The sequence below is a fragment of the Zootoca vivipara genome, chromosome 8 (assembly GCF_965207765.1).
Source record: "Zootoca vivipara chromosome 8, rZooViv2.hap1.1, whole genome shotgun sequence".
NCBI lineage: Eukaryota > Metazoa > Chordata > Lepidosauria > Squamata > Lacertidae > Zootoca > Zootoca vivipara.
This window is the reverse complement of record NC_142591.1, coordinates 54,684,709-54,702,550: the sequence shown is the minus strand read 5'-3', so window position 1 is coordinate 54,702,550 and position 17,842 is coordinate 54,684,709. Positions and strand designations below refer to the sequence as shown.

General features: G+C 42.1%; 1 protein-coding gene across 31 annotated transcripts in view; it reads right to left on the bottom strand.

Moving 5' to 3' along the window:
- Positions 1-17,842, bottom strand: part of CSPP1 (centrosome and spindle pole associated protein 1) — a 63,601-nt gene that overhangs the window by 42,421 nt on the left and 3,338 nt on the right. For 11 of the 31 annotated variants that reach the window (XR_015951675.1, XR_015951676.1, XR_015951677.1 and 8 more), the window contains exons 1-5: positions 16,709-16,813; positions 11,268-11,378; positions 10,412-10,508; positions 2,572-2,669; positions 1,474-1,497 (exon numbers count right to left, since the gene is read on the bottom strand). Coding sequence is in view for 27 of the 31 variants with exons in the window: in XM_088676357.1 (XP_088532483.1) it covers positions 1,474-1,497; positions 2,572-2,669; positions 10,412-10,508; positions 11,268-11,369 (321 nt within the window). In the remaining 4 variants the exon portion in view is untranslated. Of the gene's footprint in view, positions 1-1,473; positions 1,498-2,571; positions 2,670-10,411; positions 10,509-11,267; positions 11,418-15,904; positions 16,302-16,428; positions 16,814-17,842 lie in introns of those variants that run through there. The other 20 variants (XR_015951678.1, XM_088676366.1, XM_088676368.1 and 17 more) reach the window with 9 other exon arrangements.

The window sequence follows — 17,842 nt, the reverse complement described above, 5'->3', positions numbered from 1 at the left end:
GCGGCTGGGAGAGAGGAACGGAGGAGGAGAAAGCAGCGCTTTCTCCTCCTCCGTTCCTGTCCCCCTGCCGCCGACAGTAAGGACAGGTCCCAGGGTTCGGAGAAGCGCTGCGCAAGCGCTTCTCCAAACCCCAGGATGTCTCCTTGCTGTCGGCGGCTGGGAGAGAGGAACGGAGGAGGAGAAAGCAGCGCTTTCTCCTCCTCCGTTCCTGTCCCCCTGCCGCCGACAGCAAGGACAGGTCCCAGGGTTCGGAGAAGCGCTGCACAAGCGCTTCTCCAAACCCCAGGATGTCTCCTTGCTGTCGGCGGCTGGGAGAGAGGAACGGAGGAGGAGAAAGCAGCGCTTTCTCCTCCTCCGTTCCTGTCCCCCTGCCGCCGACAGTAAGGACAGGTCCCAGGGTTCGGAGAAGCGCTGCGCAAGCGCTTCTCCAAACCCCAGGATGTCTCCTTGCTGTCGGCGGCTGGGAGAGAGGAACGGAGGAGGAGAAAGCAGCGCTTTCTCCTCCTCCGTTCCTGTCCCCCTGCCGCCGACAGCAAGGACAGGTCCCAGGGTTCGGAGAAGCGCTGCACAAGCGCTTCTCCAAACCCCAGGATGTCTCCTTGCTGTCGGCGGCTGGGAGAGAGGAACGGAGGAGGAGAAAGCAGCGCTTTCTCCTCCTCCGTTCCTGTCCCCCTGCCGCCGACAGTAAGGACAGGTCCCAGGGTTCGGAGAAGCGCTGCGCAAGCGCTTCTCCAAACCCCAGGATGTTCTAGCGCCCGTTATTGAACGGGCTGAAATACACTAGTAGAAATATAAAACATGCTACTGCGTTTTTTTAAAATGCATCATTTGAAGCTCCAAACAGAAAATGCTGTATTTGTGGTACACCATTTTAAAAAGAGAAGTTAATAACAAGAGACACCATCAAGTTGAGTAACATGTAGCACAATCTTATGCAAGTTTCATCAGAAATAAGTCCCAGGGTATAAAATGGGATTTACTCTCCTGAAAGTGTGCAGAGGATTGCAGTTTCCTTTTTGCCTGTTCCTGGTCTACAAGCCAATAACTATTATATGTTTCCATATTATTGGATATTTTTCCGCCTAGGCGGGTAAATCCAAGATAGAATTCCAATAAGGTATAATTGAATAATAAGGCTCTCTTTTTAAGAGCATTCCAAGATTAATCATTTAAATTAGCCCAAACTGATGGTTCCACTGTACAGGGATTACTCGATATTAGCATGCTCTGTAGCAAACATTCATTAAATTAAAGCTAATGAAGAAGACTATCAATTGAGCAGTGAAATCAAAGGAAAAGACAATGTGGTAAGATGACATTAATGGAATTCACGCATAATTATATTGTGATGAGGCAGCTCACAGAGCACAGCAAAGCACAAAGACTGATTTTCACCCCCAAAACTTTTCATTAGCAATTTATAACCAAGCACATTATATTAATTTGAAGAGTAGCATAATGCAAGCACCCTACCTTCTTTTTTGTCTGTGAAATACCCTAAAAGTCAGGAAAACAGACTATTCATAAAGAACATCCTATCAAAATCCATTTCATTGCAATCTCACTCACCCCTCAGAGTGGCATGTGTGCATTTAAAAATATTTCAGAAAAATGTTTTTGATTCTTGAGCAGCAGATTCTGAACATGTACATTAAAATGCTTCTGAAATATATTTATCTACTCTGCTGACCTTTAAATCTCTACTGAGAATATATAATATCCCAAATCTGTATAAATTGGAGAAAACAATCACTGAATTTTCCTATCAGCCTTCATTTATTAACCTCAGATATATAATCTATCCTTTTTGCCTGCACCTTTTGACATTTGGCTCTCTGATCCGCTCTGTGTTTCAGTGCACTGAAATTGTTCTTTTCAAAGCTTATGCTAAGAATCCAACTGATTCGTTCTCCTTGACCTAGCACTTTTGGCATCAACAACCTGTCCTCCCAAGCTGCCTTTGCTTTCAAGGCATTGTCCTCTCCTGGCCCCACACAACTCCAGTTCCTTTTCAGCAACCCTTCTTCATCTTCCACCTTCCAAAGGTTTTAGTCCTCCCACCAGCCTACACACAAAATATGTGGTATTTCTCAGCATGTTCTCCTTTGTTTCAATGATGCTAGGTGTTCAACATTTCCTTTTGTAACAACTATTCCTACAATTACTTATCCTGCAGCACTAGCTGTGGTTCTCCCCACCCCAAGCCCCTACCCAGTGACTGTGTGGTTCCCATCAGTGAGGTCTTCCATTTTTTAACCCCCAACCCTTCTGCCAGCACTACGTCATTCCCTTTGTCCAAGAGACAGCTTTGACCTGTTCATCAGGCCACCTACTTTTCCTCCACCAAATCTCCTGAAACCCCTCTTCCACTAATCTATTCCAAGAGCCTGTTGTCATTTATGTTCTGTACAGCACCTAGCACAATGTTGGGACTAAATAATGTGCAACATAAGCCACAGTAATAAATTCTAGAAATTAGTATATCTCCGGTTCTTAGCAAATGCCAGCTTAAATGTACTTTTCACTTTGCCAGCTAGCACCGGAAATTTAATCAGATATAAAGTCCTTTACCTGAGAAAGGTAACACCTGTAGTCTTGTCGAAGCTCCTCCTTCAGTTTGTGCTTTTTATTTTCATATTCTTCCCCGAGAGGCAAGCTTAAGCCATAATCTGCAAGTAAGCATTTCAGAACATAGGCGTGAGCTATGCAAACAATGTGGATGTGAATGTGTGGCAGACTGGACACCAAGGACAGCATTCAAAGATAACCAATTTAATTTCTATGTAACAAAAGGACTTTTCACTGGTGATTAGGAACTTGTAATCCAAGTTCAAAACACTGTGCTCTCAAGAAAACTCCAATTAAGCCTGGCCTTGTTAGGTGAAAAGAAAAAGAACTAAGACAATCTCTACCACCAATCATGGATGTGGGTAGCGCTGTGGTCTAAAACCACTGAGCCTCTTGGGCTTGCCAATCAGAAGGTCGGCGGTTCGAATCCCCGCGATGGTGTGAGCTCCCTTTAAACTGTCTGTGGACAAACGCCGGCTCCCTCTGCCTGTAAAGCGAGATGAGCGCCGCAGCCCCAGAGTCGTCTGCAACTGGACTTAACTGTCAGGAGTGCTTTACCTTTACGACCAATTAACTACAAGGCGCTATTGGTCCCATGACCTCCTGGCAAATAGAAGGGGAAGAAATGGAGGCAGTGAGAGATTTTACTTTCTTGGGTTCCATGATCACTGCAGATCACTGCAAATTAAAAGACGCTTGCTTCTTGGGAGAAAAGCAATGACAAACCTAGACAGCATCTTAAAAAGCAGAGACATCACCTTGCCTACAAAGGTCCGTATAGTTAAAGCTATGGTTTTCCCAGTAGTGATGTATGGAAGTGAGAGCTGGACCGTAAAGAAGGCTGATCGCCGAAGAATTGATGCTTTTGAATTATGGTGCTGGAGGAGACTCTTGAGAGTCCCATGGACTGCAAGAAGATCAAACCTATCCATTCTTAAGGAAATCAGCCCCAAACAGTACCTTTAAGAGTTCTGACATATGAAGCTTTTAAGAGTTCTGACATTTGCTGTCCCCTATTCCATAGCTGAACCCACAGTATATGAATCCCTTTCCTAATCTTATATGCATGCATCTTCAGAAAAGGAAAGAAGGGATGCATTCTTATCCAAGGTGATAAACCTGACAAGATTTGTATCTCTTGACAGGCACTTCCAAAAAAAATGTGACTAAAGGTTGGCAACTCTAGCTGGATGATGGAAATAGCAACCTTGTGTACATTTGCGATATTATTTTTGAGATACACTTAAAGGGCAGTATTCAAATGAATTATACTCAAGAGTAGACACATTAACATTAATGGACCCAACTTAGTCATGTTAATTTATTTCAATGGGTTTACTCTGAGTGAAACTTAGTTGGATACTATCAGACTTATTTCTTAAGCCACATATGTGATTCTATTTCACAGTGAATATGCATCTGGCAGAACTCCCAAAGCATATCAATCAGAACATGTCAACCTAAAGCAATATTTGCCCTTTAATAAAATGCCAAAAGCAACTTTTCACATGGTTATGACAAATGCCCAATTCTCATTCGTGGAGAATAAGGTTGTCAATGGCTACTGGCCACAATGGATGTGCTCTGCCTCCACGGTCAGAGGCGGTGTGCTCCTGAATACCAGTTGCTGGAAACCGCAGGAGGGGAGAGTGCTCTTGTGCTAGGGTCCTGTTTGAGTATTTTCCATAGACATCTGCTTGGCCACTATGAGAACTAGATTGCTGGACTAGACAGAATATTGGCCTGATCCAGCAGGCTCTTCTTATGTTCTAACGTTTTCCCCTTTCAAAGTAACTAAAGAAATCTTGGAGTTGTGAAGCAATGGAAGCTGGCCACAAAAAGCAGTAAAAGAGGAGGGATTAAAGCTACCTAGGATTAAACTATGTGAATTTCAAATGCTATTTTTTTAAGAAGCAATGAAACTCAGAACAGTATATCTATCTGGAAGGAAAGTGTAGGTTGATATGCTATTTCAAAAGAAAATGATCTACAAACTGAATGAAACCATTTATTAGATCAATGTATGCTGATCTACACTCAATATGCCAGCAAGTTTGGAAAACTCACCAGTGGCCAGAGGATTGGAGAAGATCAGTCTACATCCCAATCCCAAAGAAGGGCAGTGCCAAAGAATGCTCCAACTACCGCACAATTGCACTCATTTCACACGCTAGCAAGGTTATGCTTAAAATTCTACAAGGCAGGCTTAAGCAGTATGTGGACCAAGAACTCCCAGAAGTGCAAGCTGGATTTCGATGGGGCAGAGGAACCAGAGACCAAATTGCAAATATGTGCTGGATTATGGAGAAAGCTAGAGAGTTCCAGAAATGAACTCTGCTTCATTTCTGGAGCTATTTCTGCTTCATTGACTACGCAAAAGCATTTGACCGTGTCAACCACAGCAAACTATGGCAAGTTCTTAAAGAAATGGGAGTGCCTCATCACCTCATCTGTCTCCTGAGAAATCTCTATGTGGGACAAGAAGCTACAGTTAGAACTGGATATGAAATAACTGATTAGTTTAAAATTGGGAAAGGAGTACAACAAGGCTGTATATTGTCTCCCTGCTTATTTAACTTATATGCAGAATTCATTATGTGAAAGGCTGGACTGGATGAATCCCAAACCGGAATTAAGATTGCCGGAAAAAAATATCAACAACCTCAGATATGCTGATGACACAACCTTGATGGCAGAAAGTGAGGAGGAATTAAAGAACCTTTTAATGAGGGTGAAAGAGGAGAGCGCAAAATATGGTCTGAAGCTCAACATCAAAAAACCAAGATCATGGCCACTGGTCCCATCACCTTCTGGCAAATAGAAGGGAAAGAAATGGAGGCAGTGAGAGATTTTACTTTCTTGTAAACAGCAGTCCCGAAATTAAAAGACGCTTGCTTCTTGGGAGAAAAGCAATGACAAACCTAGACAGCATCTTAAAAAGCAGAGACATCACCTTGCCAACAAAGGTCGGTATAGTTAAAGCTATGGTTTTCCCAGTAGTGATGTATGGAAGTGATATATGGAGCTGGACCATAAAGAAGGCTGATCGCCGAAGAATTGATGCTTTTGAATTATGGTTCTGGAGGCGACTCTTGTGCATGGACTGCAAGAAGATCAAACCTATCCATTCTTAAGGAAATCAGCCCTGAGTGCTCACTGGAAGGACAGATCGTGAAGCTGAGGCTCCAATACTTTTGCCACCTCATGAGAAGAGAAGACTCCCTGGAAAAGACCCTGATGTTGGGAAAGATTGAGGGCACTAGGAGAAGGGGACAACAGAGGACAAGATGGTTGGGTAGTGTTCTTGAAGCTACAAACATGAGTTTGACCAAGCTGCGGGAGGCAGTGCAAGACAGGAGTGCCTGGCGTGCTCTGGTCCATGGGATCACAAAGAGTCGGACACGGCTAAATGACTAAACAACATGCTGATCTAACTGTATGCAATAAAGAAACCCCTTACAATAACACTCCAAGGAACCAAAGAGCAGTATTACTTTAAAGAAAAGAGAAGCTGAGCTAATCACTGAGATGATTCCAAAGGAGTGAACTACATAGTTGTCTCAAAGTTAGTTCATGTTTCAACACTGGAATATGCAGAGTATTTTCAAAGACTGAAACCTTTAGAGCTATATATAATTTTAAACATGTTTTGTCATCAAAGTTCTAGTTCAGGGATGGAGATTCTATAGTCCTCCATATGTTGTTGGACTACAGCCCTATAATCCTCGACCATTAGCCATGGTGGCTGGAGACAGCAATATATAGAAGGCCCAAAAGTTCCCCATCTCTATTCTGGTTCATGGAAACTATGCAACTGAGGGCCCATGAAAATGCACTTCAGGGCAACAATATAACTTTTGCACCTCATAATGCACATTATACTGGGGTAACAAAAATGGCCACATACTTTGCATGAGTTTGTTGTTTGTGACATCATAGGCCTATTTCAACCAAAGGTAACCCTTTGCAGCTGACAGAAAGGCAGAGAGATATGCACAACGGCAAGAATGTAGAATAAATATTTAGCTAACTGCAGTTGGGAACCATCTTGATTAGTAAGTAGCATCACATGTAGTACCTAGTTTATGTTGTCAGCTAAAGCCCTGCATTAGTCAGTAGAATATGCTAGTTGCTATTTTTTTTCTAATATAGATTGTTTAAGTGTGGCATAAAAGTGTTAACATCCGCTAAATGGAACTCCCAATGACAGAGATAGTTTATCATTAGATACCAACTGCTAGAACAAACAGAAGAAGGACATCACCATCATGCCCAGCTTGTGAGATTCTCATAGGCACCCAGCTGGCCACCAACAGAAAATACAACACAGAGCTAGACAACCCTTAGTCTGATCCAGCCATCCCAAGCTAGTGCCCTCCGGAACTTTAGGACTAAAACTTCCATCAGCTGTAGCCAGCATGTATCTTATATCCTAACATACAACAGCTTACAGATGAAAAAATAAATATGGAAGACATACATTTTTTGGTCCTGCCATGGTGTTTCCTCAGTGGCCTCTGAGAGTGAGCAACACTTAATTGTTATTTTAAGGTCATTTATAGTGATGTCATTTAACCTACTGTCAGATTACTGTCAACATATTGGCACACAAGTCTAAACTTGAACATTTACAGTAAAAGTGAACCATTAGATTAAGTGCTATGTATTCCTGAGACTTCTAAGCTTATCCATAAAATCTATTAGTCTTTCAAAAGTGGAAAAGGGGGGCTAGCTTGCACTAAAATTAATTCCAAACCTCTGAGCCATTGGGAGACTTTTACAAACAGGAAGAAGTGAGCAAGATAACTTTTCTGTTTGTTTGTTTTTTTGCATATGCAGATATGTGACTAAAGAATTTCATCATAACAAATGACACTGCTGGAGGAACTAAGAAATAACCATTCTATTTCAACCAAGCAGTCTTTTCACTGCAGGGAGGATTTTCTCCTGCAGGAAGGGAATGGGTTAAGCAAGCCCTCCTAATACCAGTCAATATTGTCAATATTTAATGTAATACAGTATTTCATTTTCTGGCAAATCTCTCTCTCTACTTTCTTTGACTGATATTAATGGTTCTCATTAGATGGATGGATATCAGATTGTAGTATTAGTTAGAACCACTGGGCAACTCATTGGTTCCTTGGATTAATAATACATTTTTATTAGTTTTCAATTACACTGTCTTTTGCACCTTAAAGTCCTTGCAGTTGGTTTGTTCCGCAGCTTGTGATTTCATCTCTTCTAGCACACACCTGTACTTTAGTCCAATTAAGCTCTAGTTAACAGGAGAACTTCTGCTTCTTAATGGCGGTGGTGGTTTTCGGCAGACGAAGTGCTTTTGCACTCAGCGCCTTCCTGCCCCATGCATTCCATGCCAAAGCAAGAGTCAGGTACCAAGACCAACTGTGAATGAAGCCCATTCCCCCTGTCCCTGGGGGGAATTTGCAAGGATGATTACCCTCAATCATCCTTGGTTTTTTCTCTTCGCCAACGAACTCCTGCTGTTGTGGGGGCTGCCTCCATTAAGGCAGAGTGGATCCAGAAGCAGGTTCCTTAGCTTAATTTCTCCATCTGAAAGGACATTGTCTGCTATGGTCTAAATACCTAATTCCAGGTATTTGTAGTAGCCACTTTTCAGAAAGCATGGAGACACTTTTATCCTAGATGTCTTTCTCTGGGTTCATGTCTCTCGATTTCTTAGTAGCAGAAGTATCCTTTATCTGTAACTTTTAACTTTCAAACATACACAATATATTGTGTTTTGCCCAAACATTCCTGCAAAGTAGGTCAGTGTCTTATTCATTTGGTCAGATGAAGAACTCACACCCAAAGAGTGACTTGCCAAAAGCCACACAGAGCAAGTCCATGCCAGAATCAATACAGTGGTACCTCAGGTTAAGAACTTAATTCGTTCCGGAGGTCCGTTCTTAACCTAAAACTGTTCTTAACCTGAGGTACCACTTTAGCTAATGGGGCTTCTTGCTGCTGCCGCACCGCTGGAGCACGATTTCTGTTCTCATCCTGAAGCAAAGTTCTTAACCCGAGGTACTATTTCTGGGTTAGTGGAGTCTGTAACCTGAAGCGTCTGTAACCCAAGGTACCACTGTATTTGAACGGAAAGCTGCCAAATCCACATCTTTAGCCACCAAGTGTCAGTGGCTCATGTTACCTGTTTTGCTACATGACACACATATTCAAGTTACGTATCTAGCTATTGGATGTCATTGATCAGACCATCTTGTAGCCTTGTCTTGGATAAAGAGTGGAGACAGCTTCAAGACCCAAAGACTTAGAAGGGGATTCTCACAAAGTTGTAATCAGTTGTAGGGCTTTATCCACAAACTTTAAACAAAACGTTATCTATACCGTTTGTGGTGCTTTTTTTTTTATAGAAAAATAGGTGCCAGTACACACCATGAAGTGCTGGTACAGTAACTGCCATACTTTTTAGCAACAACAAAAAGAGATGCCAATAGTGTGTGCCCTTGAGTACCCCCTAACCATTTGTTTAAAGAGCTTCAGTCTGCCTTTTGAGTGACAGGGGTTGCCAAGCAAAAGAGAATGCATAATGCCAGCCTCAGTATCGATCTAAGGTACTACTGCTGTTATAACTTGCAGACAGGATATGTTTTCCTCAGCTAGCATGCTGGTACTTCTACTATCTGAATTTGAAAACCCAATTGCTTTGATATGAAGCAACATAGCTCTTACTTTGCTTTCTGAAAGCATGAACTCAGAAGGTCTACTTTAACATTACTTTCCTCACTTAAACATAGGGTCCGCGATTTCAGTTTAGTTCAATACCCATTTCCATGGACATTTATATAGCAAGCTCAAATGTCATTACCAAGATTGGGGGGGGGAACATTGATCACAGATGGAAGCCACAAAAAATAGCAGCATGACAGCATGTATGAGAATAAATTAAATTTAAGCAGCACAGAACTACACGCTGAGAGACGAAAGGTGTTGCTAAGCAACGATAAACTTGCTGCAAGAGCCCTCTGTAGGAGGTATCTCTCCCTAAGCCCAAAATGAAAAAGGAATTGGTGCATGTGCGGATGGAAATTGCAGAGTAAAAACAAGCAAACAGTAAGCTACTGAGAAAAATAGACATGCAGAAAATGAAAATGCAGAGGCTGGAAAATGCAATATAGGCAGCTAGAATATTTATATATTTTAAAGAAAGCAAAGTAATGCACATGAATGAGGCAATGCTAATGAAAAGTGCAATCTTTCTAATTTAAAGAACTTAATGCTGCAAAAGAAGACTATAAAAACAACTCCATTTCAAAGATATTAAAAGCTGTATATCCTCCACTTTGTATGTACCTCTAAGTATTTACTGAACGGCAAGGGTATATTCAGACTGTATTTTTTTCTCTTGAGTAAGGAATCTCAGATATTGCAGTTTATGAACAGAATGGCAACCAAGGTAAGAAGGCAGGCCATAATACTTTAGTGTGACTATGCAAGGGACACTCAAAGACCTGCCATTACAACTAAATGCAACTGTGTTTCATAACACAGTTTATCAGTGAAGCCATATTGCATCAGAAACTGTATCTCTCCAGAAACACAACCCAGCAGCACAGGAATCCCTCTGTGTCAAGAAAAGATATTATTAGCTTTGTTGCAGTTTCTTATTATGAGTATATAGGACCATGTGCATAGTTCTCTTTCCCTGCTTCACATTGGTGGAAAGGACCACCACTTATAAATATATGACTTTGAGTACTTAGGTGTGGGACTACATTAGGAAATAAAGTGACAGTAAATACAGTAATGTTCTCTCTTAATGTAATACAATAAGCTTTTTTATATTAAAAAAAATGGCAAATACCATGTATACTAGTCTGTTGACTATTTGGTGGAATGTTTTCTTTAGCCATGGCTATTAACATTTTGCTGGCCTCAGAAAGCTTCTCTGCACTTTTGTTCTGAAAAGGAAAAAAAAAGCGTAAGGCAGACAGAATTAACATGCTGTCACTATAATAACATTACAGTAGTACCTTGGTTAATCCATTCTGGAAGTCCGTTCCAAAATCAAGGCGCGCTTTCCCATAGAAAATAATCCAAAATGGATTAATCCATTCCAGACTTTTAAAAACAACCCCTAAAACAGCACTTTGACATGATTTTTACTATCTAACATTCACACAATCAATCAACCAGTAGCTGAACTGGGTTCCACACAGTCACAAAAACAAAACAAAAAAGCCGCAAAGTGCAAAATAAATAGCAAAAACAGAAAGACCTCAGTGTAACACTCAAAACAGAGCACGTTCGGCTTCTGAAAAAAGTTTGCAAACCGGAACACTTACTTCTGGGTTTGCATTGTTTGGGTTCCAAGTTGTTTGAGTACCAAGGCATTTGAGAACCAAGGTACCACTGTATTTAGTTCAGGGATGTGGCACCTGTGGCCCTAGACTATAACGCACCATCCATGACTGTTGGCCATGCTAGCCGAGGTTGATGGGAGTCAGAGTCCAATAACATCTGGAGAGCCAGAGGTTTGACAACCTTGTTTTAGTTTGTAGGTTGCATTGCAATGCAACAGAGGGGCTTCAGAATTTCCTTAGCAATTTCTAAAGAGGGATTGCCGAATGTGAAAACACTATCTTTCAGACTTGTTTACATACAGGAGCACAGTCATAATATTCTTCATCTATTTTTTTTATAAAGTATCAATTTCCTACCTGCATTTCCATGTAAGGTGGATCATTGTTAAGCTTCGCTTTGTCTTGTGCCAACTTTGCTTTTTGTTCTTCAAGGAACTGGTCTAGGTCCTCAGTCATCATTTTTCAATTCTGGAAATGATATAGGGTTATTGATCCATCAGATGCAACCTTCAACAACAGAAATTCAATTTTCTAAGAGCTACTTTATTAAGAACTTTGAATTACTCAGAGATAATCAGAAAGGTACAAATGAGACAGGAAAAAATACAACTTTTTTATAATCTATTCTTTTCAAGACCTTACTGCAGTCTTACAACACAAGCCAACCACACATGTGGTTTCTGAATAGTCAACGGGACAAGTTGACAAGAGGCCTGCCCAAACAAGATTGCTTAAAACTAAACAAAACTAAACCACACTGAATTGTGGCAAGCAGAAGATCTTAACAGCAGCCCAGCATAATCATTTTTCCAGGAACTCCAAAACTATAATCCAGAGGCAGTAGAAGCGCCAGGATATGCTTTACCATTACTGTATTTTCCTCATTGATGGAGGTACCAACTAGTTTCTAACCCTTCCTTCTGCTAGCTGTCACACACACTAGAGTAATTATTTTTAATGATACACATCTAGCATTGTGCATCATTATTGAGCTTCTAATTCACTATGTTCAAATTATTCCAACAATGACATGTGAAAGTTGGCAGTTACACATTCCCATCTGTACCATGATTTATAATTCCACAGGCCTTTATAACATTTTGGTTGGCTCAATAAAGGCATTGCCTTAATATATATTGTGGAGTTTTCCTTATGGCACAACCTTGGCTTGTTTGTTTGTTTTTTGTATTATTAAAGGGAGAATTCCCTCCAGCCACCGGGTAAAGCTACACAATATGGGTTTTGTTGACTTTTTCACTTAGCAAAACAAAACAACTATATTTTATCTCTACCAATTTTTATATAATGACTGCATTTTTTTATTATTCTCTACCTACCAGAGGAACCTGTGTGTTTCACTGAAGGATGGAGGCAAAACTAAGTAGCAAGGGGTGGTTGTGCATTTGCAGAAATGGAGACTCAATCATTTTATGTTTTCTCCTTCCCAGAAGGCCTGGGTTGCAACCTGATACATGCAAGACACCTGAAAGGGCCTCATTTGAATGTTTACTACCGCCTCCCACATTTAAGACTCTTTATCAGGTGCAGATGGTTTGAATAACAGCCTTTCCCCCTCTCCCCCTTGCCTTTTTTCATAATCTAGCCAGAGAAAGAATTCTGGGGAATTTGAAAGTTTGCACACTTTTTGTGACATTATGGTTGGCCTAATAAAGGTAGTGCCTTAATATGTAGCTTTGAACAGTAAAAATGGCCCACTCTTCCAGGAAATTGCACAGAATCATGAGCCTATTGGTTTAGAAGAAATAACAAACACAGCTAAAAAGATGGATATTGTTAAATTGATGGAAGTGTTTGCTGCCATAAATATACAATACTAATTTAACAGCAACCCACACGTACATATTAACTTGATTACTCATGTGATAGCTTTCCTATATGAAAAAGTGCACACAGAATATGTACCACAGGTAATAACTATTTCTTTACCACTTACTCTCTCACATGAAGTCAATATGCAGGAAGTTCAAATAATAATAATAATTGCATTCTAGGATAATTCAATTACAATCCTCCTGATACAGGACAATCAATGCTAAAAATAAGTTCCCTTTTGGAGTCCTCTAAATCCTTAATCACATTAGTTTGCATGCTGATAAAATACACGTCCTTAGAACAGGACTGGTAGGACAGATTGTTATCTCCCTACACAGGACAGGTTTGAAAGGTGCGTGGAGCCACTTGCTTGTCAATCACTTGACATCAGCTGACCTATTTTGCCTGCTATTTTCTGCTGTGCTGTGAACCAGCCTCTGAAGACCTGTCTATCAGCTCATGATCAAACATTCTTAAGTTCAGGTCAAAGTGCTGCACAAAGCAGCAGTTTGAAGGGGGCTTCTCAATACATCTTCAGAAACCCCTCTCAAAGAACTATCTTATTCTGCACTTCAGTAAGGACTTTGCAGATACTACCAATCAGCGGTGTCTGCAAACACCCCTTTTGGATGAGCCTGACGCTTACCTGCCTGGCACATACAATGTCGGGTGTGTAGGACAGGTGGATGTGGTGTAGCCAAAATGACAACATAAGCCAAATGGGTGTAGGAGCCTGGCGGGCCTAATTCTCACCTTCTAAGCCCTGCACAGTCACACACATTAATTAGCCCTAGGAATCCTACAGAATAAAAACTGCTTCTACAAATTACGTTGTTAAGGAAAGTACAGTTAAGATGCTACTATCACTCCATGATATTCTGTAATGTGTTTGTGTAAAGAAAATGAATAAAAATCTTGCAGTAATCTTTCTGTAAATGCTCCAGCACTATTATCTTTACAAGTCCTTATATCTTCATGCATGTCTACTCAGAAGTAAACCCCATTAAATTCTATTGCACTTATTTCCTACCAAGTGACTTTTATTACACGCCTGTAAAGCTAAGTACTAATTTACTGGTGTAAGGATCAGAACACCAGCAGGATATCTGCAGCCTAAGAAGCATACAAGTTAAAACTGAGTATTAAGCATAAACTCTTAAGTTGTAAAGAAGTTATCTATGCCACTTTCAGTCGTGGCACCTCAAGTGTGGAATGTTTTTCGCCAGAGATTTGCCTGGTGGCAGTGTTTGTAGTATTCTTAAGCACCAGGCGAAGGCCTTTCTTTTTCCAGGCTGCTCAGCTTTAAAATAATGGCTGGGTGCTTTTTAGACTTTGAGCACTCTTGTGTTCTCTGTTTCTGATTTTATTTAGCTTTTATTTTAACTTGTTAAGTTCATATGTCTATATATTATATGCTTTAAAAAATGTCTACCACCCAGGTAACCTATTAATGTGCAGTATAAAAATGCTGTAAATAAGTAAGCCTAAGTTTACCAATTTATCAGTGAGAGACAAAATTCTCAGTTACTCTCTCCTCACAAGCCAAGCAGCCATTTGAGATCTCAATTCCAGTTAGCATCAGACAATACATAAAGCCAATCTTATAGTTTGGTCCAAGTAATCACTACAAGTAATTATTGTTTATTGAATTATATACCGCCCTATACCTGGGGGTCTCAGGGTGGTTCACAGAATAATTGTAATCCCTGCAAAGGAAGAAGTTTGGCTAAAGCATAGTGTAAGAGTTTCCTCATGAGCAGCATCCCTTGAAAGCCCCCAGTGGGAAAAGATTCTACAACAAAAGGTCAGAAGTCCTCTCCTGCCTCCCTGCAGCAGTATGATGGTTATATTGGAACCTCTTGTGCAGCACTTCAAAAGAAACTCCAGCATTGTTGTCAAAGTATATGGCAAGCAAGTAATAGTGAACCACAGAGAGAACTTGACCTTCAAACAGGGATGGCCTGGATTCACCAGAAATGCCTTGTCAGATGGAGCTGTTACAAAAATGGCAAGAGCAGAGCTTTTCATCACCGCAATATGCAAGCTACTCTGGAAGCCTTTTTGGCTGAACAGCAGAGTAAAAATGCTCTAAATCAGGCACCCCCAAACTGCGGCCCTCCAGATGTTTTGGCCTACAACTCCCATGATCCCTAGCTAACAGGACCAGTGGTCAGGGATGATGGGAATTGTAATCTGGAGGGCCGAAGTTTGCAGATGCCTGCTCTAAATAAACTATGCTAGTGGCAAAAGGTCAACTTGTTTTTTCACCAGTCCAGTCAGGTCACTGAAAGAGCAGCCTGCATGGTCAATGACAGTGGGAATCAGATATCCTTTATGAGATTTCTACAGTTAGTTCCACCAATGTCACTAACAGGGAAAAAGCCTCACTTACTAGACCATGCCTTTGGCAGTGATATCACAAAAAGAGGGAGCTGTGGCTTCAGAAGACAATGATCCAACTATGCCAGTGTTATTTAACACACCTGCAGTGTGTTAAGTGGAGCTAGAGGACATGCACCAGGTGGCAGCAAAAATTATTCTACCCTGAGTCATGTCTACTCAGAAGCAAGCATTCAATGGGGCTTACTTCCAGGTAAACAAGTGTTAGTAAGAGAGAACTGCAATTTTAATCATGGCAGCTCATAAGTCAGCTCTACTGAATTCAACTAAGTCAGCAGCAGTACATAGTCTTTTGCCCCCTGCAGAAAAATTTATAAAGCCTGCACTGCACACTCAACAAGTGGCCCACCTGTTTGTAGACTGGTGCTGAATATATTGGAAATGCATCCCAACCTCAATTTTTACTTGGTAAAAACCCCTATTTGTTACTAAGGCCAAGAAGCCACCTTTCACAGACATTTATTGCAGCCCATAACAATGAACTGAGATTGTCTCAAAACCACTCATTGAAGAAATCTACATGCAATAGTCTGACTAACAGATTCACTAGCAAACCAGTTTGTAAATGAAACAGATTTATACTCACTAAATGGTGGGAATACCTAGAATGATCACTGGCCTTCAGATATATTATTTGTTGGCTTTAATGCTTTTGAAACGTTTGGCACTAGCCTACCACTAGCCATTCCTTAATACTAAAGTTACTTATTAGGAAGTACCATTGCACTTGGCCGCATTTGCTTCTGAGTAAACATACTTACAATCACATTGTATTTTGGGAGTTATTCATAAAGCTAGACGCTTATGACAAAGCTGTATTGACCGTCCATAAGAAGGAGTCCCTGGAACAGATGCTGTTCGTTCATGGCCTGGTAACTTTACATATTCTCGTCTTTGAAGCCCTTCTTCACATCCATGCGAAATGTTTAAGGCGCCACAGATATCCGAGAGCAGAAACCTTCCCTATCTCCAGGCATCAACAAAGGGAGTCATAGGATACATCGAAGGCAGGGGAGGTTGAGGAAAGAAAGGGTGGGCTCGGAAATGAAGAGCAACTGTAGCTTCCACGCCTGCCCAGGGCGTCGGTCTCTTTAAGAAGCTATACGGCGTTGTTAGGCAACCAGATTACAACAAAAACCGGGGCCTCTCCGCACTCCTGGACCCGCGCAGTCTGCGCTCCTCTCTACAGAAAGGCACAACTCCTAGTCCGAGGACTAAGACTTCAAGGTGCAACATTCCCCCCCCCAAAAAAGAGTATTTTGCGCGCACAAAAACTCCAACCTACCCGAGCGAAGCCCTGCCTCGAGGAGAGCCCCAAACTCTTAAAGGATGCATGCGGGGACTTCCCTCAGCACCCCACGCGCACCAAGACGCCCCTTCCCCACTCTCGTCTACTTAGGGCGAATATTCCACCCCCAGGGAAGAGGGATGCGCTCTTCTTTGCGCGCACTTCCCAACCCTCTCCAGAGAGCGAGCCAAGTTACCGGACGGGCGCGCGCCTCTCTCTCTCTTTGTCGTCCGAGGTCTTTGGAGCTGCAACTCCTCGGAACCCGCCCCAAACTCACCTCTAGCTCCGGAGAGGCCCAGCCGCCGGCGGGTTGTCAAACAGCTGCTACGGCAGCAGCCGCGCCTCCCGCCGTCTCGCCTCGCCGCTCCGCCGAAGTCGCTCCAGCCCTCCGCCTTCTCGGGGAGGAGCCAGCCTAACGGCCGGAGAGGGGACGGGGCTGCTGCGCACGAACAGCTCCCTCTGGTGCTTGTCGCCAAGAGGCAACCCTAAAACCTGTAGCTCAGTAGAACAGCGGGTTAAGGGGGTTTTGTCTCCCGGAAAGGAGAGGTGCTAAGTGCTACTCGACCCTCCTTTAAATCCTTTTAACGTCAGGTGTTTTGATAGTTGCGCTTGGTTGCTCAGCGGCGGCGAAGGGCGGGCGCTCTGTGCATGTTCGGAGAAACATGCTTTTTTGCGAGTGCAAACGGCACGATCAAAGGCTAGCTAGGCAATGTTGTTGGAAACGGAGGGCAATAACATCCCGCTTCTTTTTAGGCGGACCTAGTTGAGTCTGGCCTAGCCACTCTTCGGGTACTTTGCGCATGTTTGTATTCCGCACCTTGGAATATAGGCGTGATGTTCTTTCACTTTCTAGAATGGCGAGATCTTTCCCTAATATAGAGGCATATAAGGACACTCTTTCTCTCTGTTCCTGTCTATATTAGGGGAACTCTAGCAGCTCTGTTTCTAAGCAAATAAGAGTTAAAGAACACGCCCCTATGCCCTACGTTATTCCCTCAGAGAATTCTGGGCACTGTAGTTTGTTAAGGGTTGCTGGGAATTGTAACCGAGGGATAAATGTACTTTAAAAAGGTATAATGCGTACGCAGCCTTAAAAGTAAACAGAGTCAAAAAACAACACGGTGATGCATTGGATATGGTGGAGCAGAGAAGGGGATTGTTTGCAAAATATTATTCCGGCTCCTTTCGATGCGTTATGTTCTTTTAAAACGAAGCTCGATAGAATAGGTTAACGGGGAACGTTTCATAGAATTTTAAGAGTTGAAAGGGATCTCGAATGTCACATAGCGCTCAACGCAGAACCCACAATGCAGGAGAGGGGACTCCTACACAGGTGGCAGCCCAGCCTCTGGTTTTAAATTTCAGAGGTGAAAGCTATGAATAAACGGGAGGGCATACCCCATAATGCGCC